The sequence below is a fragment of the Elephas maximus genome, chromosome 1, assembly GCF_024166365.1.
Source record: "Elephas maximus indicus isolate mEleMax1 chromosome 1, mEleMax1 primary haplotype, whole genome shotgun sequence".
Lineage (NCBI taxonomy): Eukaryota > Metazoa > Chordata > Mammalia > Proboscidea > Elephantidae > Elephas > Elephas maximus.
This window is the reverse complement of record NC_064819.1, coordinates 12,477,135-12,500,903: the sequence shown is the minus strand read 5'-3', so window position 1 is coordinate 12,500,903 and position 23,769 is coordinate 12,477,135. Positions and strand designations below refer to the sequence as shown.

The 23,769-nt window shown below is 39.7% G+C and overlaps 1 protein-coding gene across 2 annotated transcripts in view; it reads right to left on the bottom strand.

Moving 5' to 3' along the window:
• Positions 1-7,308: 7,308 nt before the first annotated feature.
• Positions 7,309-23,769, bottom strand: part of SLC15A2 (solute carrier family 15 member 2) — a 50,997-nt gene continuing 34,536 nt past the window's right edge. For both annotated transcript variants that reach the window (XM_049877773.1, XM_049877781.1), the window contains exons 20-22: positions 13,317-13,463; positions 12,612-12,716; positions 7,309-11,734 (exon numbers count right to left, since the gene is read on the bottom strand). In XM_049877773.1, the coding sequence (XP_049733730.1) occupies positions 11,558-11,734; positions 12,612-12,716; positions 13,317-13,463 (429 nt within the window). In that variant the 3' untranslated portion in view covers positions 7,309-11,557. The remainder of the gene's footprint in view (positions 11,735-12,611; positions 12,717-13,316; positions 13,464-23,769) is intronic.

Here is a 23,769-nt window from a genome sequence, read left to right as displayed (position 1 = left end):
CTTCTGCAGAGTGGCTGGTGGGTTTGAACTGCTGACCTTTTGGTTAGCAGCTAAGTGCTTAACTACTGCACCACCAGGTCTCCTGGATTAATCAACAAGAAGGCAGAAAAAGGGATACAAAACAGATTAGTTAAATAGAAAACAAATAATAATATGTTGGATAAAAGCTAAATATGTCAATAGTTGTAATAAATGTAAATGTAAATATTCCAACTGGAAAGGTAAGAGAGTGAGACTGAATTAAAAAAAAAAAAACTTACATGGTATCTACAAGAGACATACCTTAAATATGAAACCACAGAAAGATGGAGTTAAAAGGATGGAAAAAGATATCCCAAGCAAACATTAAGTAAAAGAAAACTAGTTTAGTTATATTAATATTAGAAAAAGTAGACTTTACAACAAGAATTGGTAGAGATACAGAGGGATGTGACCATTCACCATAGATAACAATTCTAAAGCTATTTGTACCCACAACACAGCTTCAACATCTATAAGCAAAATTTGACAGAAGTAGATAAATCTACAATTATAGTGGGAGACATTTGCTCTAACTGACATATATAGAACTTGGTCCCCGACGATGACAGAATACATATTATTTTTCAAGTGCAGTAACTATGAAAATTGACCTGGATCACATGCTGTATCCTAAAACAAACCTCAACAAACTTTAGAGGGTTGAAGCCATTCAGAATATATTCTGTAACCACAGTGGACTTAAGGTAGACATTAACAACAAAAAGATAATTTAAAATGTATTCAAATGGTTGGAAATTAAACAATATACTTCTAAATAACCCGTAGGTCAAAGAAGAAATTACAAAGGAAATTGTTGCCGTTAGCTGCCGTGGAGTGAGTTCAGACTCATAGCAACCCTACATACAACACAACAAAGTACTGCTTGGTCCTGCGCCATCCTTGCAATCGTTGTTATGCTTGAGCCCGTTGTTGCGGCTGTTGTGTCACTCCATCTCATTGAGGGCCTTCCTCTGTTTCACTGACCCTCTACTTTACTAAGCGTAGTGTCATTCTCCAGGGGCTGGTCTATCCTAATAACACGTCCAAAGTATGTGAGGCAAAGTCTCACCATCCTCTCTTCTAAGGAGCGTTCTGGCTGTACTTCTTTCAATACAGATTTGTTCGTTCTTCTGGCAGTCCAATACTCTTCGCAAACACCACAATTCAAAGGCATCAATTCTTCTTCGGTTTTCCTTATTCATTGTCCAGATTTTGCATGTCTGTTGTTAACCGATTAGGGTCCGAGCAGTCAAGCCAACATACTCTAAGTTAGAAAGAGTGAGAAAGTTTAAGGAGATGTATACATCACCCGGGACCCAGTAGCAACACAGGCTGTCTCTATGGAGTTCCAAAGAACAATTTTATGTTGGAGTTTGTATAGACTTTTACAAGGGTTAGAAGTGTCTTTGTAGTTACTTGGCTGGAGGTGTGCTCAAGAGGAGTTATTCATTACAGGATAGTGACAAAAGATACCTGAGAGATGCTCTTTATTAGGCTAAAGATATACATATCAGCTACCTGGGCTCTGATTTTCCTGTGGGGATTGTAAGCCACAGGTGGTCGGACAGAACAAAAGGTTATTTGCATTAGCTCAAAACAAGGACCAAAGTCATTAACATTAGGTCAAAACAAAGTCATTAACAGAGGTATGTGAAGGAGGCAGGCAGAGGAAGAACAACTTATAGGTTCATCATGGTGTTATTAGATATGTCAAGCTCTCAACTGCCCATTTTGAAAAAGGAGAAAACAAGCTGTGGCGTATTGGGATCACAATATGAGGCAACTGAAAGTATCATGGCTTGGGTCACGTGCATCTTATCCTCAAGGTGACATCTTTGGTTTTTATTGCTTAAAGGATGTATTTTGTGGTAGATTTGCCCAATTGCAACATGTCATTTGATTTCTTGACTGCTGCTTCCGTGGGCATTGATTGTGGATCCAAATAAAATGAGATCCTTGACAACTTCACCCTTTCTTCCATTTATCATGATGTTGCATGTTGGTCCAGTTGTGAGGATTTTTGTTGTCTTTATGTTGTTTTTTTTTTTTTTTATGTTGAGGTATAATCCATACTGAAGGCTGTAGTCTTTGATCTTCATCAGTAAGTGTTCTTCGCTTTCAGCAAGTGTCTTAGTCATCTAGTGCTGCTATTACAGAAATACCACAACTGGATGGCTTTAACAAAGAGAAATTTATTATCTTACAGTCTAGGAGGCTAGAAGTTCAAATTGAGGGTGCCAGCTATAGGAGATGGCTTTCTCTCTCTGACGGTTCTGCTGGAATGTCCTTATCATCAATCTTTCCCTGGTCTAGAATCTTCTCAGTGTAGGAACCTCAGGTCCAAAGGACAAGCTTTGCTCCCGGTGCTGCTTTCTTGGTGGTATGAGGTTCTCCTGTCTCTCTGCTCACTTCTCTCTTTTATATCTCAAAAGAGATTTACTCAAGATACAACCTAATCTTGTAGATTGAGTCCTGCCTCATTAACATAACTGCCTCTAATCCTGCCTTATTGACATCATAGATGTAGAATTTACAACACCTAGGAAAATCACATCACATCACAAAATGATGGATGATCACACAATACTAGGCATCATGGCTTAGCCAAGTTGACACAGTTCAATCTATGACTGCAAGCAAGGCTGTGTCATCTGCATATCGAAGGTCGTTAATGAATCTTCCTCCAGTCCTGATGCTTCATTCTTCCTCATATAGTCCAGCTTCTCGGATTATTTGCTCAGCATACAGACTGAACAAGTATGGTGAAAGGATACACTCCTGACGTACACCTTTCCTGGCTTTAAACCACGCAGTATCCCCTTGTTCCATTTGAATGACTGTCTCTTGGTCTATGTACAGGTTCTACACAAGCAAAATTAAGTGTTCTGGAATTCCCATTCTTTGCAATGTTATCCATAATTTGTTATGATCTACACATGGTCAATAAAACACAGGTAAACATCTTTCTTGTATTCTCTGCTTTCAGACAAAATCCACCTGACATTAGCAATGATATTCCCATTTCACATCCTCTTCTCTGTCCAGTCAGAATTTCTGAGAGTTCCTGTCAATGTACTGCTACAACCATTTTTTAAATTATCTTCAGCAAAATTTTACTTGCTTGTGATTAATGATATTGTTCAGTAATTTCTGCATTCTGTTGGATCACCTTCCTTTGGAATGGGCACATATACAGATCTCTTCCGGTTGGCCAGGTAGCTGTCTTCCAAATTTCTTGGCATAGATGAGTGAGCACTTCCAGCATTGCATCTGTTTGTTGAAACATCTCAATTGGTATACCATCAATTCCTGGAGCCCTGTTTTCTGTCAATGCCTCCAGTGCAGCTTGTACTTCTTCCTTTGATACCATTAGTTCTGGATCATATACTCCCTCCTGAAGTGGTTGAACGTTGACCAATTCTTTTTGGTACAGTGACTCTGTGTATTCCTTTTTGATGCTTCCTGCATAGTTCAATATTTTGCCCATAAAATCCTTCAAAATTGCTCTTTAAAGCTCGAATTTTTCTTCAGTTCTTTCAGCTTGAGAAATGCCAAATCTGTTTTTCCCTTTTTGTTTTCTAACTTCAGGTCTTTGCACATTTCATTATGTTACTTGAATTTGTCTTCCTGAGCTGCCCTTTGAAATCTTCTGTTCAGCTCTTTTATATCATCATTTCTTCCTTTCACTTTAGCTACTCTGCTCTCAAGAGCAAGTTTCAGAGTCTCTTCTTGTAACCGAACGCCACTCGGATTCTTGTCTTGTCTTATTAGCCGATTGAAATAAGACGGACACTGATTGCAAGGGAAACAGAAAGTGGCAAGTTTATTGTCTGCACGTACAAGGAGTGCATGGGGTCTAGTGACCTTAAGGCCACGTGCTCGCTGACTAAGGGGGCTGGGGAGCTTTTAGTTTCCAATGGCGTCAGGAGGTTGGGTTTGGTACCCGGAATTTTCTGCTTTTAGCCCTCCCATGCCTATATTTGGGGGGGTCAGTTGAAGGATGTGATTTCAATCTGTGCATGCTTCAAGGTGTAACTAGGGCTAGTCAGTGGATGGAGCCACTACCTGCTACCACTTCCTGCTCAAAACAAGCTTGTGGTTAGCAAGACAAAGAGAGGGGGGAAGGGGTGTTGATTGGGGTTTTCAATATGGCTGAGAAGCTTGTTTCATTCTGACATCCATTTTGGTCTTGTCTGTCTTTCCCGTCTTTTTAATGACCTTTTGCTTTCTTCATGTATGTTGTCCTTGATGTCATCGCACAACTTGTTTGGTCTTCAATCGTTAGTGTTCAATCCATCAAATCTATTCTTGAGATGGTCTCTAAATTCAGTGGGATATACTCAAGGTCATATTCTGGCACTTGTGGACTTGTTTTTCTTTCAGCTTCAACTTGAACTTGCATATGAGCAACTGAGGTCTGTTCTGCAGTCAACCTCGGCCTTGTTCTGACTGATGATGTTGAGCTTCTCCATTATCTATTTCCACAGGGATAGTCGATTTGATTCCTGTGTGTTCCATATGGCAAGGTCTATATGTACAGTTCCTGTTTATGTTGTTGAAAAAAGATATTTGCAGTGAAGAAGTCATTGGTCTTACAAAATTCTATCATGCAATCTTTCCCATTATTTCTATCACCAAGGCCATATTTTCCAACTACCGATCCTTCCTCTTTGTTTCCAACTTTCACATTCCAAATACCAGTAATTATTGATGCATCTTGATAGCATGTTTGATCAATTTTAGACTGCAGAAGTTGGTAAAAATATTCAATTTCTTTATCTTTGGCCTTAAAGGTTGGTGAGAAAATTTGAATAATAGTCATATTAATTGGTCTTCCTGGCACTGGGTTTTTTGTAGGTGTATGGGTTTTATCCTATCACTGACAGTGCTGCACTTCAGGATACATTTTGAAAACATTCTTTTTGATGATAAATGTGATGACATTTCTCCTCAGTTTGCCATTCCCAGTATAGTAGACCATCTGATTGTCCGATTCAAAAGGGCCTATATCAGTCCATTTCAGCTCACTAATGCCTAGGATAGCAATCTTTATACATTCCATTTCATTTTTGACAACTTTCAATTTTCCTAGATTCATACTTCGTATATTCCACATTCTGATTGTTAACGGGCGTTTGCAACTGTTTCTTCACATTTTGAGTTGTGCCACACAGCAAATGGAAGGTTCCAAAAGCTTTATTCAATCCATGTCATTATGGTTGACTCTACTTCCAGGAGGCAGCTCTTTCCCAGTTGTATTTTGACTGCCTTCCAACCTGAGGGGCTCATCTTCTGGCACTACATCAGACAATGTTCCACTGCTATTCATAAGGTTTTCACTGGCCAATTTTATCAGAATAAGATTGCCAGGTCCTTCTTCCTAGTCTGTCTTAGTCTGGAAGCTCCACTGGCATTTGAAACACCAGTGGTATAGCCTCTAGCATCACAGCAACAGGCAAGCCATCAGTGTACGACAGACAGACAAACGTAGACAAAAGACGTTAGGAAGTATGTTGAACTGAATTATAATGAAGAGGTGACATATCAAAACTAATAAGATGTTGCAGTTGGGCAGAGGAAATGAAAGGGCACAGCATACCTGTGCTACAAAACAGGAAATGATGAATATATTCACCAAACACCAAATAAAGTACTATGAGGTTGAGAGGTGGAAGCAATCATATGTATCCCACAGGTGGATCAGGAAAGGCCACTAAAAAGTAATGACATTTGTCTTAGTCATCCAGCACTCCTATAACAGAAATACCACAGTGGATGGCTTTAACAAAGACAAATTTATTCTCTTATAGTCAAGTAGGCTAGAAGTCCAAATTCAGGGTGTCAGCTCCAGGAGAAAGCTTTCTCTCTCTGTTGGCTCTGGAGGAAGATCCTTGTCATCAATCTTGCTCCAGACTAGGAGCTTTTCTGTGCAGGAGCCCCAGGTCCAAAGGTCATGCTCTGCTCCCTGTGCTTCTTTCTTGGAGGTATGAGGTGCCCCCCTCTAGTCACTTCTCTTTCCTTTTATCTCTTGTAAGATAAAAGGTGGTAGAGGCCACACACCAGGGAAATTTCCCTTTACATTGTATCCGGGATGTGACCTTAGTAAGGGTGTTAGGATCCCACCCTAATCCTTTAACATAAAATTACAATCACAAAATGGAGGGCAACCACACAATACTGGGAATCATGGTCTAGCCAGTTGACACATATTTTGGGGGGACACAATTCAATCTATGACAACATTTGATTGGGATTTTAAAGAACAAAAATGATGGAAATGTTGGGGGGGGAACTAAGGGACTGTAGCTCAAGTTGTGATTAGAGTAAAATTATAGCCAATAAAAGAAGGAAGGCTGAAACATTAGTGATCTATGTATACATCTCAAGAAATTAGTATGGGAAAAGCAAATTAAACCCAAAGAAAGTAGAAGGAAAGAAACAAAAAAAGATCTTCAAGGTTTGGAAAACTCAATGTGGTAAAGATGTCAATTCTCCCCAAATTGATATTGATCTGTAGATTTAATGGAATCCTGATTACAATCCCAACAGCTGTGCATATGTGTGTGCAGCTTGATAAGCTCATGAGACTAGATATGTAGGTAGGAGCCAGGTCAGATTGGGCTATGTTGGCCTGGTTAAGGAGTTGGAAGTTTATCCTTAGAGTAAATAGGGAGCAATGAAGGGTTTTAATCAGAAAACCAATACGATTTGCCTTTTTAAAAGAATCATTTTGCCAGCAGTGTAAGGAAAAAAATGGAGATACAGAATAAGCATAAATAATGTAGAGACATGATTGTGGCTTTGACTGGAGTAGTGGCAGTAGAAATGGAGAAAAGTGGACAAATTGAAAACCTATTCAGTAAAAAGAATCTACAAAATTTGTTGATAGATTGAATACCTAAGTTTCTAATTTGGGAAATAGATAGATGGTGTCGAACTTTTAACCCTATAATCACAGTCTTTTGACTTTCTTCTATAGTGCCAGACAGTGCTGAAACAGGAATACAAGTGATGGATAGATTTGCCCAGGAATAGGGATTGGAGGAAATGTCAGAAGGTCAAGAAAGCCAAAAATTCTGAGGGGATAGCAAATGAATAGCTAAAATAATTGACCATGGGGCTCAGGACAGTATTAAGGAAAATGAAGCCAGACTAGTATGTAGACCGAGAGATCTGAGATGACAACTGGAGGTTACAATGAAAATGAACAGTGAGTTCATGGAGAGGGGGAGGAAAGGTTGTAAAGGACAGAAGTTTATGACTGCAGAAGATTTTAAAAATGGCGATGTTGGATGCAGTCTTTTTGAAGTGATGCTAAAGTTTGATATATAGTTTAGTTGGGGGATAGTTGAGTTACTCCAGATAAAACAGAGGTTATTGGAATTAAAAAGGGGTCAAAAGTTGTGAGCCTTGGGTATAAGTGGTTTCTATCTATGGATGTGGAAGACCCCAAAAGTGATTGAAGAAGATAAAGCAAAACAATTGAAAATCAGATACACTGTTTCTGAAGAAAAATTCTGAAAACTGAAAAGTTATGAGTTCATTGATGGCAGAATTCATTTCTGTGTGTTTCACGGTACACAGCACATCTGGGACATAGCAAGTGCTCAATATACATTTGTCAGTTAATCTAAACTCCGCTGCCTTTTTGTCCTCAGAAATTCTTCTTAGTGAGCCAGACACCAAGCTTTCCCACCTCTGCTTGGTTTCCCAGAAAAGCCAGTTTCCAGAGCTTGAAAATAACTCTTATAATCTAATTTTTGAGATGGGTTGCATCCTCAGTCCTAGGCTAAACGCTGACTTCTCTTCTTTCCTGGGGACATGAGCCTTAAATGATTAGAGTCTTAAATGGTTAGCATGTTAAATGGCTCTAGTTGCCAGGTGAACTCTCAGTGACATTGCAGAATTTCAGGCCTGGAAGTACTCCTTACTCCCAGCCTATTAAAAAAAAAATTTTTTTTATTTCAAACGAAAGTGCGGGTATTTTTTATTTCTCATATAGGAAGAAGCAAGACAAGGTACCCATACAATATCCATCAGAGTAGAACATTCTGCTGAATGCTGCAAGATATGTTCAAAAACCTACTGGATATCAAAAATTTCCCTCCTTATTGTAGAATTGTAACTTGACAATAACTTTGTGCTCTCAGACCTAAGTATATTAAAAAGTAAATACCAGACCTTATAGCTTAACTTTGTAGAACTGTAATTTGACAACAAACTTACATTCTGTTGTAGCTGCCAAAAACATCTAATGTTACGCTGCGTCAACAGAAGCGTATTGTTGGGAGAAAGGCAGGTCCTAGCTCTTCCAGTTAGGCCACCTCTGAAATGTTGAATTTGGATCCAGGCATCACATAATAAGAGGAATTCTGATCCACTGTCACATTCCAGGCAAAGGATATTTTTCAGAAAAGGGAAAGCAGGACAGTGAAAGGACTGAACTATGTCCTATGAGGAACCTTTAAAGAAACTGAGAATCTTAAGCTTGATGAATAGTTGATGACTAGGGAGGAGACAGGAAAGCTCTCCTCAAACAGGTAAAAGTCTGCCATGTGAAAGGGGGGCTATGCTTAGTCTTGTTATAAGGATAGAGAGGAAAGAATCAGTGGCTTTTAGTTTAGTATAAGAAAGAATTGTCTCACAGTTTTTCCCAAACCAGTGCTTTGCAGAACACTGTACCATGCTAGGTTAAATAAAGTGTTTGGAGTCTTTACGGCAGCCTTTCTCACGGCCTTTAATAGGCAAATGATAAGGGAAAGCTAAAGTATGCCTTATTCCCCCTGATGGATTTGAACTGCTGACATTTTTGGTTAGCAGCCATAGCTCTTAACCACTACACCACCAGGGTTTCCTATTTGTTCATAGAATTTTATTTATTTATAGAGCACTGTTAATACCTCTTGAAACAGTATTTTGTGTAACAGTTTGAGTTAAAGCAGCTGAAAAATGAAAAGGTGATCTTTTGAAGGAGTACAGTCAGGTTCACATCAAGGTATCTGGGGAAACTGGGCAGGTTGCTGCCACTTTTGTACTTCTGAAACCTTGGTTGCTAAAACTAACGTACGCAAAGCTTGGGAAACGAGAGCAAATTTTCCTACCTGTTATATTTACAATGTGAGATTCAATACTGTTCTAGATGACAATATTGGAGCAAAACCAATGAAAATGAAGCTTTCTAATTTAGTGCTTCTGAAACTTTTTTCCTAGCAACACCCTGCATAGTAATGATATTCCCACGTCTGTCTCCTGATTCATTCATTGTGTGCAAGACAGTGTTTCTCAACCCTTTTCATCAAAAACAAATAAAAACCTCTCATCCTTTACCACCACTATGCCCACAAATTTTGATTAGCTCCTCATGTGGGCCCATGCTTCTCTACTGAGCATTACCATTATAGAGCCTGAACCTAGAACATTAATATAACCTTGTTGAATAAACAGGGACTGAACCAAACCAAATCCACTGCCATGGAGACAATTCCAACTCATAGAAAGCCTATAGGACAGGGTAGACCTGCTGCCTAGGGTTTCCAAGGCAAAAATCTTTACAGATGCAGACTGCAACATCTTTCTCCCACAGAGTGGCTGTTGGGTTCAAACCATCGACCTTTTGGTTAGCAGCTGAGCACCAAACCAATGCATCACCAGGGCTCCTTAAACAGGGAACACCTGGGCCTAAAGGAATAAATGGCATTTAAAATAACAGGAAATGTAAAACAGGAAAAAATATCAAAACAGAGCAACTATTTTGATCAAAGCTGAAGGCAATAATAATAAAAGGACGTTAGACTGATAAAAATTATTGCAAGGCATGATATAGTAATAAAATCTGACCCAGGAATATTGAAAAGGCAGAGTTACAAAATTACAACTAGCATCTGTTATGTATAGAATTGTGTTTTCCAAAAATGTGTGTTGTAAACCCTAACCTAGCCTACACTTATGGCTGCAGCCCCAGTGGCGCAGTGGTTAAGTGATATGGCTGCTAACCACTGCTGGTGGTCAGCAGTTCAAATCCACCAGCTGCTCCTTGGAAGCCCTATGGGGCAGTTCTATTCTGTCCTATAGGGTTGCTATGAGTCAGAATAGACTTCATGGCAATGGGTTTAGGTTTTTTTGTTTGTTTGTTTATTCTTGTGGATGGGGCTCTGGTGGCACATTGGTTAAGGGCCTGGCTGCTAACCAAAAGGTCAGCAGTTCGAATCCTCCAGCCACTCCTTGGAAACCCTGTGGGGCAGTTCTACCCTGTTCTACAGGGTTGCTATGAGTCAGAATCAACTTGATGGCGATAGGTTTGGTTTTGGTTGACTTGTGGATGTAATTCCATTTGGGAACAGAGTTTTCTTTGTTGCACTAATGAGGCTATATCAATGTAGGGTGTGTTTTAAGCCAAACATTTTTGAAATATAAAAAGAACAGATTAGGCACAGAAGCAAGGAAGCACAGATGGGGTATGATAGACGCACAACATGTGAAGATTGCCAAAGAACGTTGGAATGGAAGCTGAAAAGAGACAAGGACCTTCCACTAGAGCTGGCAGAGAGAGAAAGCCTTCTCCTAGAGCCAGGGCCCCAAATTTGGATTTCTAGCCTCCTAAACTGTGAGAAAGTAAATTTCTGTTTGATAAAGCCTCCCACTTGTGGTATTTCTGTTGTGGCAGCACTAAGAAACTAAGGCAGGGTCTATACAGCTGTCCACAGGAGAGCGTAATCCAGGGCTGGAACACTGTGGTTCCTAAGAGGAACGTGCACTGTAGAAGAATGGCTCATCAGCATACCCACGTTTTATACCTGTTCCTGTTTTTCGGAACCATATTTACCAATATTTATTATCTTTAATTTCATGTCCAAGATCTATAAGTACTATGAAAGGGGTGTTTGGGTGAGTAGATAAGATACTGTTATCATCAGAAAGATATATGCTCTTCTGTGTTTTAATAAAATGGCATTCTGTCTCCTACCACCCCTCCATATTGAAAATTTCACTAGGGTTTTATCAATACTGACCAGCTGACAGGTGAACCACTGGACCAGAACATACCAGACAACAGTTCTTGAGGTTCTTGTGAATAGTTCAACTCCATTACTTTTGAAAACACTTGCGATATCTTTTCTCTAGTATTCTGAAATTTTGCTCCCAACTCAGCACCTCAACAAGTGGGGAGACATCAGTACTAAACAGCAGGTACCTCTGAAAGAATTTCCACGTATGTTTGCATACTCACAGAGACTGATCTCAGTTACATATCTGTCTTTTTCATGGCCATTAGGACACATTAAGTCAGCTTCAGCAACACTGCACAAGGTTTACAGAACTCACTGATAGTGGGAAGACATAGAGTCTCAAGGTCCTGTTCAAAGATGTACTGGAAAGCCCAGTCCTAGAGTCGCCTTTATTGTGGAAAAAGTTGGAGATCAGCCCAGATATGATGCTATCTCTCTCACCTAACCAGTGGGAAAAAACAATGTTTGAAGATAGGTAATGACTGAGACTAAGGTCAGGAATTGGGATTGGGACAGGGTTAAGGGAAATGTCAGAGCTTTGTTTTCTTGGTCTCCAGGTTGATCACGTTTCCTTGAATATGAGGAATCTGCTTATCTTCAGGTCCCTGAATGTCCTCTGACTTTACAGGAACATAGTAGTATCCCATGATGGAAAAGAGCAGGCAGACCACCAGCAGGAGACAGGAAAACAAAATAAATTCAGCCCACTGCAGGGAGAAAAAAATAAAAAAGAATGTGATTGTTAAGGTTGTGTGTCACCTTGGCTGGGCCATGATTTTCAGTGGTTTGGCAGTTATGATGTAGTTTGACAGCCCTGTAACGATGCGGTCACCTCCACAATGAGATCTGTTATGAGCAGCCAATCAATTGAAAGGGAGTTTCCCTGGGGGTGTGGCTTGTATCCAATATGGGTGGACTTTCTGGCAAAGCTTGATGGCTTTTGCTCACTCTGGACCCTGCAGCTGGCTCCTGTTCATCTAACCTCTGTTTCTTGGGACTTGAGCTAGCAGCTTATCTGCCAATCTTGGGATTCGTTGGCCTCCACAGCCTATTAACCAGAAGCCTGCTGTCTGACCTCCTGATCTTGGGTTTGCCAGCCCCTGCAGCTATGTGAGTCAGGAGAAACCTCCAGCCTGACCCATGGACTTGGGACTTTCCAGCCTTTACAACCATGTGAGCCATTTCCTTGATATAAATCTCTCTCAATATATATTTATAAGCTGCACTGGTTTAGCTTCTCTAGAGAACCCAGCCAAAGACAAAGAAGGCTATGGAGACACCTGGTTACTAAAGGAATCTTCACAGGATAAGAACTGGGGAACATATTGACCCAGACTCACCAGTTTATGCAGAGGTTTTCTGGGAAGAAGACTGGGTTCATTGGCTTGTCCTTACATGGGCCTATGGTGACCATTATTGCCACTTACATATGTCTATTTTCCTAGCAAAGTCTGGGTAAATCTAATCTATCTCATGGCACAGCACTGGGAGATGTGGGAGGCAGAAAGATGAGGAGAGGAAGAAAAGGAATTTGGGGGAAAAACCATGGGTAGACAAGAGCTCCTGCTCCCCTCAGATCCATACCTGCTCCAGGCTACTGAACTGCGCCACAACAAGCACGATGATATTCCCAAAAGCAACCGTCAATAACCACGCTGCCTGGAGTACAGATTTCATGCTAGAGGGAGCCTGGAGTGGACAAAAATCTGTGAATAAACAAACTCCCTCCACCACCCCCATGACCCATCAATCTATTCAGAAAATTTCTCTCATAAAAGCCCCCAGATTTGAATTTCCCTTACTAAGTTCAGCTATCATGTTGATTCAAGGTGTGGTGATAATGTTAGCAATAATAAATTTGGCTTTTCACTGAATATTTTAATTCATACATCATATAATCTTCAAAATAACCCTAAGAGAAGTTCTATTACTATTCTTATTTTACACAAAGAAAAATAGTGTTTCAAGTTAATTCACTTATTCAAGGTTACACAATAGGTTGTGCAGCCAAAATTTGAGCATGGGTAGTCTGACTCCACAGCCCTTACTTTTAATCTTCAAGTATCCTTTCCTTTAGCTGAAACAACATAGGATCCTATGCTGCACTGCCAGGATCCTGGGCGTCAAGATGACTCTTTGTTCAGGATCATTCATATAGAAGGAACCCAAGGCCAAAAGAAATGGAGGTCTTAGTCTGGGTCACATTCCTATATAAGCCAGTGCCAGAATTAAAACTCACCAGCCACTGGGCAATGTTTTTACCTTCACCTTCCACTGGCAAAAACCTACCTGAGCATAAGAAAACTCAAGTCCTGTGACAGAGAACATAACTTCCCCTGCTGTAACCAGGGCATATTGTGGTAGCTGCCATGCAATGGACATTTTGCTGACTGTCATGTCTTCCAACTTCCAGGCCTTAGGACCCTGACTGGTGTTCTTAGTGGGGAAAAGAAGAAATGGGCTTGTCAGTAGTCTCAAGACTCTTGACCTGTAAGCATTCTATGATCTTTTATCCATTCTGTGATCTTTCATCCATTCTTTTTTCTCTGTAGTTTCATTCAGCAATCTCTACACAATTAGTTTTTTTTTAAATTCCTTTTGGTAACACTCTAGTGGCACAGTGGTTAAGCACTTGGCTGCTAACCAAAAAGTCAGTGGTTAGAAACCACAAGCTGGTCCACAGGAGAAAGATATGGCAATCTGCTTCCAAAAAAATTTCAGCTTTGGAACCATAAGGGGAAGTTTTACTCTGCCCTATAGGGCCGCTATAAGTCAAAACCGACTCGATGGCAATGGGAGAGTAACACCACACTTACTCAGATGCCAGAACAATATTTTGATCTTGTAGTTTGGATTCCCACCATTTTGAGCTATTGGGCATTTGGAGGCTGGCCAATATTTTAAATAAATGATGGTATCTGAATTTTACAAACAAAAAAGAATTTTTCAAAATATCTTGGAAAGCATTTTCTTGAGAAAACTTTAATCCCTTATTCAATTTTCTACGTAACCAACCAAGAGGAAAAAATTGATAAATTGTATAGCATTAAAATTAAGAACTTTTCTGCTTTGAAGGATATCAACAAGAAAGTGAAAAAAGCAAGGCAGAGCCAACGTGGCACTATAGACAGAGGCACCATGCCATCCCTCTGCAGCAAAGAAAAGCTAAGTATAACAAATACGAATGTCAATCCTGGAACCCTAAGCATCAAATGAAGGAATAAATAACTAGATCAAGCACCAAATGGAAGAAGAAGCTGATGGAGAACAGGTAACAAGGATAATCACAGAGTGGAGGTCCCTCGACAGAGAAAGCAGCACAACCTTGCCATCCTGGAGCACAGCAAGCAATAACCCTGGACAGGGAGTACAGGAAGGCAAATTCATGGAGTTCCAACAGGAGAAAGAGCAACCAGTAACCAGAAAAACATGTTTTCCCACCCCTCACCCTTCTGTCCTGTACACCACCTCCACCATTTCCCAACAGGCCATGCCACGCCACTTGGCTGGAGAGATGCTGGCTCACTGCCGCTCTGGGTCTGACCCGCCCCCACTGGCTAGCTCCCGCCATGCCATTTTTTGTCTTTCACTTTCTTCCTTTTCTTTCTCCCTCTCACATAACCAGCCTCTGTTCCCTCCTGACAGGTCATACCACAACACTCAGCTAGAGAGACGCTGGCTCACCACTACCCTGGGTCAGCGCTGCCCCCACTGGCTGGCTCCCTTTGCATTTTTTTTGTCTTTCCTTTTCTTTCTTTCTCCCTCTCACCTAGACCTGTGCACCATCTCCGCCCCTTCCCAACAGGTGGCCTGAGCCACTGGGCTGGAGAGGAACAAGCTTGCTGCTACTGTGGGTCTGCTCCGCACCTACCTGCTGACTTCTGCCATGCCACTCTTTTGTTTTTTTTGCTTTTGTTCCTTTCTGTTCATTCTTTTCTTTCTCCCTCCCGCCTAGCTCCATACATCACATCCCCTCCCTTCCAATTGGCTCTCAGGTCCGCCTCACCCTCAATTGCCAGACCCGACTGAGCTGCCAGTTTTTTTGTTTAATTTTTTTCTTTTCCCTTTCTTCCTTTTTTTCTCCTTCCAACCTAGCCACATATGCCACCTCTTTTCCCCCCCGCCAGACCCAGTCATGCCACCACAGCTGGAGAGCCACTGCCCTGGGTCTGCTCCACCCCCACTATGCTGCAACTTCCTTTATTGTTCTTTTCTTTCTACCTCCCACCTAGCCTCATACACTACCTCCCACCCTTTCCTGCTAGCCCCCAGGTGCACCCTTCCCCACCCACTGGCTACCCTCTTTTTAAATATCTTTCTCTCTTCTTTCTCCACCCAACTAGCCCATATGCTACCCCTCCTTCCCACCAGCCCCCAATGTGCCACCATGGGTAGAGCATTCCTGTTGCTCAGGACTACTGCCACACTAGGCCCACACTGCCCCCGCACCACTTGATCAGCTGCTGAACAGTGGGAAGCGAGCTCATACCAGTCTCTGTCCGACACCCCCCCAACTGGTGAGGGGCTGTGAATGCTCCCACACAGCTGGACCAACATCAGGAGGCAGACAGGGATCACCCAGTCCACCCTCAGCCACTTCACCAAACCAATGTACAGTGAGGTGGGTTTGCCCTGCCTTCTGCTGCCCTGACCGCCCAGCAAGGTAGTGAGAAAAGTCGTGCCCACAAATAAGCTAACAGAAAAACACTCCTGGCCTGCCCAACATGACATATCAAAACAAAACAAAAAAGCAGGGCAAAACAAATGAATGTACAATAAATAAATAAAGAAAATAATACCTTAATGTCTTGGGGACAGCAGACAATATCAAAATATACAAAAAGCAGAACAAGATGACTCCAGCAAGTGACCGAAATAAAGAATTGGATTACTTTCCGGAGGAAGAAAAGGCAGTGGAACTATCTGGTATGGAATTCAAAAGGCTAATATTTAGGATTTTCTAAGAGATTAGGAAAGAAATCAAAGAAGACACAAAGACAAGGAAAAAATATACAAAATCTTGGAAAACATAGACAAAACCAAAGAAAACATAGAAAAAATCAAGGAAACACAGACAAAGCAATAGAAGAATTCAGGAAAATAATACAAGAACAAAACATCAAAATAATAAATAATTAGAAATCATACAAAAACAGCAACTAGAAATCCAAAAGATACATAACAAAATTTCAGAAATGGACAACTCGATAGGAGTCTTTAGGAGCAAATTTGAAACAATGGAAGACAAAATCAGCGAGATTGAAGACAAATCCATGGACAACGCTTTGAGGAAAAATCCGAGAAAAAAATGAAGAAAACTTAAGAATGATGTGGTACACAATCAAGTGCAAAAATTTTCATGTGATTGGAGTTCCAGAACAAGGGGAGAAAATGCAAAACACAGAGAAGATTGTTGAAGATGTTATGGCAGAAAACTTCCCAAATATCATGCAAGATGAAAAGCTGACCATCCAAGAAGTCTTATGAACTCCATATAGGATAGACCCCAAAAGAAAGTCACCAAGACATATAATTACACTTGCTAAAACTAAAGACAAAGAAAGAATCATGAGAGCAGCTCAAGAAAAATGAAAAGTCACTTACAAAGGGGAAACAGTAAGACTAAGCTTTGATTACTCAGCAGAAGCTATGCACACAAGCAAGCAATGGGATGGCATATACAAAACCATGAAAGAAAAAAACTGCCAACCAAGAATATTATATCTTACAAAACTCTTTCAAATGCAATGGTGAAATTATGACATTTCCAGATAAACAGAAATTAAGAGAATTAGCAAAAACAAAGCCAAGCTAACAAGAAATATTAAAGGGAGTCCTTCTGTTAGAGAACTAACATCAGACAACAAGAGTCCAGGACACAGGACAACATCAGCCAGATACCAACCTAGGTAAAGAACTCTCTATAATAAAACAAAGCTAAAAAGACTTAAAAGAGGGCAACAGAGACATCAATCTGTAAACCAAGACAATATCAAAGCAATAAAAGGGGGAATAAACAGTGCAAGTATAGAATTTTCAAATGGAGAGGAAGTCAAGGTGATATCGAGTAATAAAAGACTGGTTCAAAAGATAAGGGTAAATTTCAAGGTAACAACAAAGAAAGTTTACAAACCTACTCATCAGAATTAAAAAAAAGAAAAGTATAAAAATTCAGTAAACACAAAATCTACAATTATGAAAGGAAAGAAAGTCCACAAACAAAAGAAACTCAGCACAGGGGAGTAAAAGGAACAAAGAGAATGTCAGCACCACAAAAAAAAAAAAAAAAGGGGGGGGCATTACAAAATGACAGCAATAAACTCATACCTGTCAATATAAACTCACAAATTCACATCGGCAATATAATCACACTGAATGGAAATGACTTAAATGCACCTGTAAAGAGACAGAGATTGGCAGAATGGATAAACAAACATGACCTATCAATATGCTGTCTACAAGAGACGTATCTTAGATACAAAGACATAACTGTATTACAAACCAAAGGATGGAAAAAATGTATCAAGCAATGGTAACCTAAAAAGAGTAGGAGTGGCAATCCTAATCTCAGATACAATAGACTTTAAGGCAAAATCAACAATAAAAGACAAGGAAGGACATTATATAATGATTAAAGGTACAATCCTCCAAGAAGACATAACCTTTATAAATATCTACACACCCAATGACAGGGCTCCAAAATACATAAAATAAATTCTAACAGCACTGAAAATAGAAATAGACAGTTCCAAAATAATAGTAGGAGACTTCAACATACTACTTTTGGTAAAGGACAGAATGTCTAGAAAGAAACTCAACAAAGATACAGAAAATCTAAAGGCCAAAATCAACCAACTTGACCTCATAAACACATACAGAGTGCACCACAGAACAGCCAAAGTATACATTCTTTTCCAACGCACACAGAACATTCTCCAGAACAGACCACATTTTAGGCCATAAAGCAAACCTCAATAAAATCCAAAACATCGAAATAATACAAAGCATTCTCTCTGATCACAATGTCATAAAAGTAAAAATCAATAACAGGAAGAGCAAGGATAAAAAATCAAATATATGGCAATTGAATAACACCTTGCTTAGAAAAAACTAGATAACAGAAGAATCAAAGAAAGAATAAAAAAATTGCTAGAATCAAATGAGAATGAAAACACATCATACCAAAACTTTTGGGACAAAGCAAAGGCAGTGCTCAGAGGTCAGTTGATAGCAATAAATGCATACATCAAGAAAAAAGAATGGGCCAAAATCAAAACATTAGCCCTACAACTCAAACAAATAGAAAGAGAACAGCAAAAGTAGTCTAGACCCAACAGAAAAAGGAAATAATAAAGATTAGAGCGGAAATGAAATAGAGAACAGAAAAACAATAGAATCAACAAGACCAAAAGCTGGTTCTTTGAAAAGATCAACAACCCATTGGCCAAACTGACAAAAGAAAAACAGGAGAGGAGGCAAATAACCCAAATAAGAAATAAGATGAGGGTCATTACAACAGACCCAACAGAAAAAAAAAAAGAAAGATCATAACAGAATACTATGAAAACTGTACTCCAACAGATTTGAGAACCTAGAGGAAATGGACAAATTTCTAGAACACTACCTACCTAAACTAACACAAGCTGAGATAGAAAACCAAAACAGACCCATAACAACAGAAGAGACTGAGGAGGTAATAAAAAAAACTCCCAACAACAACAAAAAAAGCCCTGGCCCAGATGGCTTCACTGAAGAATTCTACCAAACATTCAGAGAAGAGCTCACACTAGTACTGCTCTAACTATTTCAGAGCATAGAAAAGGAAGGAATACTCCTGAATTCATTCTACGAAGCCAGCATAACCCTGACACCAAAGCCAGGCAAAGCACCACAAAAAAAAAAAGAAAATTACAGACCAGTATCTCTCATGAATATAGATGCAAAAATTCTCAACAAAAGTCTAGCCAATAGAATTCAGCATCGTGTCAAAAAAATAATACACCATGACCAAGTGGAATCCATACCAGGTATGCAAGGATGGCTCAACATTAGAAAATCAATCAACATAATCCACCAAATAAACAGGCCAAAAGAAAAGAATCACGTGATCATCGCAATCGACATAGAAAAGGCATTTAATAAAGTCCAACACCCATTCCTGATAAAAACTCTCAATAAAGCAGGAATACAAGGAAAATTCCTCAACATAATAAGAGCATCTATACAAAATCGACAGCAACATCATGCTCAATGGAGAGAGGCTGAAAGCATTCTTCTGATGCCCTTTATCACCACTTCTATTTAACATTGTGCTGGACGTACTAGCTAGAGCAATGAGGCAAGAAAAAGAAATAAAAGGCATCCAAATGGGAATAGAAGAAGTAAAACTATCCCTGTTCACAGATGATATGATCCCATACATAGAGAACCCAAAGATTCCACAAGAAAACCAGTAAAACTAATTTAGCAGTGTAGCAGGATATAAGATCAACATGCAAAAATTAGTTGGATTCCTGTACACCTATATTTGAAAAGAAAATCAAGAAAACAATACCATTTATAATAGCAACTAAAAAAAAAACAACTTAGGAATAAATCTAAGCAGTGACGTAAAAGACATATGCAAAAAAAAAAAAAAAAAAAAAAAACCTAAAAAATACAACTGCAAGAAACCAAAAGAAACTTACATAAATGGAAAAACATACCATGCACATGGATAGGTAGACTCAACATTGTGAAAATATCAATTCTACCCAAAGCAATCTCCTGATATAATGCAATCCTGATCCAAATACTAACAGCACTCTTTAACGAGTTGGGAAAGTTAATCATTAATTTTATGTGGAAAGGGAATTTTATGTGGCCTTGGATAAGTAAAGCATTATTGAAAAAGAACAAAGTAGGAGGCTACATACTACCTGATTTTAGAACCTAATATATAGGCCCGGTAGTCAAAACAGCCTTGTACTGGTACAAGGACAGACACATAGACCAATGTAACAGAATTGAGAACCCAGACATAAATTCATCCACCTACAGCTAGCTGATCTTGGACAAAGGCCCTAAGTCCATTAAATGGGGGAAAAGACAGCCTTTGTAACAAATGGTGCTGGCAAAACTGGACATTCATCTGTAAAAAAAAAAAAAAAATGAGACAGAACCCATACCTCACGCCATACACAAAAACTAATTCAAAATGGATCAAAGACCTAAATATAAAACCTAAAACTATCAAGATCATGGAAGAGAAAATAGGGACAATGCCAGGGGACCTAACATATGGCATAAATAGGATACAAATCATAACAGTGCACAAACACCAGAGGATAAACTAGATAACTGTGTGGTGGTTTCTAAAAATTAAACACTTATGATCATCAAAAGGCCTCATTAAAAGAGTAAAAAGAGAAGCTACAAGCTATTATAATAACTCATGAAAAGGTTTACATGCAGAAGGAAACAATCTTTGATGATTGCGAGGGAAAGGAGGAGTGGGGAGGGCAAATCACTAGTTAGATAGTAGTGGGTAAGTGTTAATTTTGGTGAAGGGAAAGATAGTACACAATATAGGGGAAGTCAGCACAACATGACCAAAGCAGTCATGGAAGCTTCATCGATACATCCAAACCCCCTGAGGGACTGAGTTACTGGGGCTGAGGGCTGGGACCGTGGCCTCAGGGGACATCTAGGTCAACTGGTGTAACACAGTTCATAAAGAAAATGTCCTACATCCAATTCTGGTGAGTAGGTCTGGGGTCTTAAAAGCTTGCAAGCAGCCAGCTAAGTTACATCTATTGGTCCCATCCCATCTGGAGTAAAGGAGAATGTAGAAAACCAAAGACACAAGGGAAATATTAGTTCAAAGGACTAATGGACCACAAGTACCACAGGCTTCACCAGTCTAAGTCCAGGTCAGTTAGATGGTGCCCGGCTACCACTGGCTACTCTGAGAGGGATGACAATACAGCATCCTAGAGAGAGTGGGAGAAAACTGTAGAACAAAATTCAAAATTCACAGATAAAAAAAAAACAGACTTATTGGTTTGACAGAGACTGGAGGAACTTCCAAGACTATGGACACCGTTTTAACTCAAAACCGAAGTCACTCCTGAAGTTCATCCTTCAGGCAAAGATTAAACCCATAAACCCATCGCCATTGAGTCAATTCCGACTCATAGCGACCCTATAGGACAGAATAGAACTGCCTCCTAGAGTTTTCAAGGAGTGCCTGCTGAACATGAACTGCAGAACTTTTGGTTAATAGCCATAGCTCTTAACCACTATGCCACCAGGGTTTCTATGCCAAAGATTAGATAGATCTATAAACCTGGTGGTGTAGTGGTTAGGTGCTCTGGCTGCTAACCAAAAAGGTTAGCAGTTGGAATTCACCAGGGGCTCCTTGGAAACTCTATAGGGCAGTTCCACCCAGTCCCATAGGGTCGCTATGAGTCGGAATTGACTCGACAGCAATGGGTTTTTATAAACAAACAATCATGTATACGAGACTAAATGGACAGCACATTCCCAAAAGCAATGATAAGAAGGCAGGAAGGGACAGGAAAAACGGATGGATGGAAACAGGGAAAAACCTGGGGTAGGGAAGCAGAGAGTGTTGACAGATTGTGGGAATTGCAACCAATGCCACAAAACAATTTGTGTATGAATAGTTGAACGAGAAACTAATTTGCTCTGTAAAGTTTCACCTAAAGCACAATAAAAAAATAAAAATAAATAAAGAATCTAGCTCATCACCCAGCCTTCCTTAGGCACTTTGCAACTGGAATCTATAGAAAGTTGCTTAGCATCTGCAGTGGGTTGATTCGTGTCCCCCTAAAAGATACGTCAAGTCATAACCCCTGGTACCTGTGAACGTGATTTTATTTGGAAATAGGGTCTTTCTGGATTAGGGTAGGTCCTAAATCCAATGACTGGTGTTCTTATTAGAAGAGAGAGGTTCAGACATACACAGATGGACGAATGCCATGGGACGATGGAAGCAGAAACTGGAGTGAGGCATCTACAAGCCAAAGGAACACCAAGGACTGGCAGCAACCACAAGAAGCTAGGACCCTTCAGAGGGAGCACAGCCCTTCTGACACTTTGGTTCCAGGTTTCTAGCCTCCTGAACTATGAGAGAAGAAATTCCTGTTGTTCTAAGCAAAAAAAAAAAAAAAAAAGAGTGAAAAAATAACTTACAGAATGGGAGTAAACATCTACAAATTATATAACTGATAAGAGATTTGTATCTAGAATATACAAAGAATGCTTACAAGTCAATAATAAAATTACAAATAACCCAATTAAAAATCAGGACAAAGGATCTGAATACACATTTCTCCAAAGGAGAGTACAACCGGCCAATAAGTACAAGAAAGAATGTTCAGCATCATTAGCTATCAACTCAAAACCACACTGAGATACCACTTCACACCCACGAGGATGGCAATAATCAAAAAGACAGATGACAAGTATTAGCAAGGATGTAGAAGAAATGGAACACTCATACCCACTGGGGGGAATGTAGAATCATACAGCTTTGAAATACAGTCTGCAGTTCCTCAAATAGTTAAACACAGAGTCACCATATGACCCAGCAATTCCACTCCTATGTAAATTCCCAAGAGAAAAAAAAGTCAATACAAAAATTTATACATGAACGTTCATAGCTGTATTTTTCATAATAGCCAAAAAAAAGGTAGAAACAACCCAAACGTCTATCACGTAAATGGGTGAATTGTATGGTATGTAAATTATATCTCAAAAAATCGTTATAAAAATGTCACAACAAAGAGATCAGGTTAATTAAATTAGTTAATTAATTACTGTATTTTTATGCAAATAATATGCACCTTCTACATTTGTTTGGCAATGGTGCTCTCCTCCTAAGAGGTATTTTCCTAAGCACTGCTGTGTTAATTTTACATGTTTCTGTTAAAAAAAAATCAGCAGAGCGCACTTATGAAAATACCTCGTGGATGGGGGAGGGTGCAGTGGGCAAACAAATGTAGAAGGTGTGCGTTATATGCATAAAAATACAGTAATTAGTTAAAAGAAATAAAGCTTTCCAGATTAGTTTCTCATCTTCCCTGTAGAAATGTTCTCTTTTTTAGGCACCATCTTCTTTTTCCTACTTTGTCTTTGATACAATGTCACAAGTAATAAAATATAATTAGAATCAAGATTAACATCCAAATTAAAATCCAGAGGTATCCTGCCCTGGTCACTTTGCTTTTGATGAACCATAGTTAACTGATCCCTAGACTTTTGTGCAGAGATTTAGATCTACTAAATTTTTTTTTTTTAATAGTCTTGATATTTCAAACTGTGATATGTTAGCAGATTAAATTTCCAGGAAGCTAGGGACCCATATAGGGTCGCTATGAGTCGGAATCGACTCGACGGCACTGGGTTGTACTGGGAGGGACCCATATGTGGAGCCTGCCAAGAGGACAAATATTGTTTGTTTTCCTGGGGCCATAACGAGACTGGAGCAGACCATGTCACCTCATACTGACAGCTCAAAATCAATAATGTCTCCCATTCCCCAAGACCATTTGCCTATTCCCAGTGTTACCTATTTTAAAATCCCACACGGAGACCTCAGTGAGGCTTCTCAAGTTAGTGTAGAACCTGCTACCTTACATTGGACATATGTGATTCTCTCTTGCCAGTCTCCTTTGTCCTCTGTCCCTGGCAAGAGGATCTCAGGGTAATACATGTGAGGGTGAGGAAGGAGAGTGTG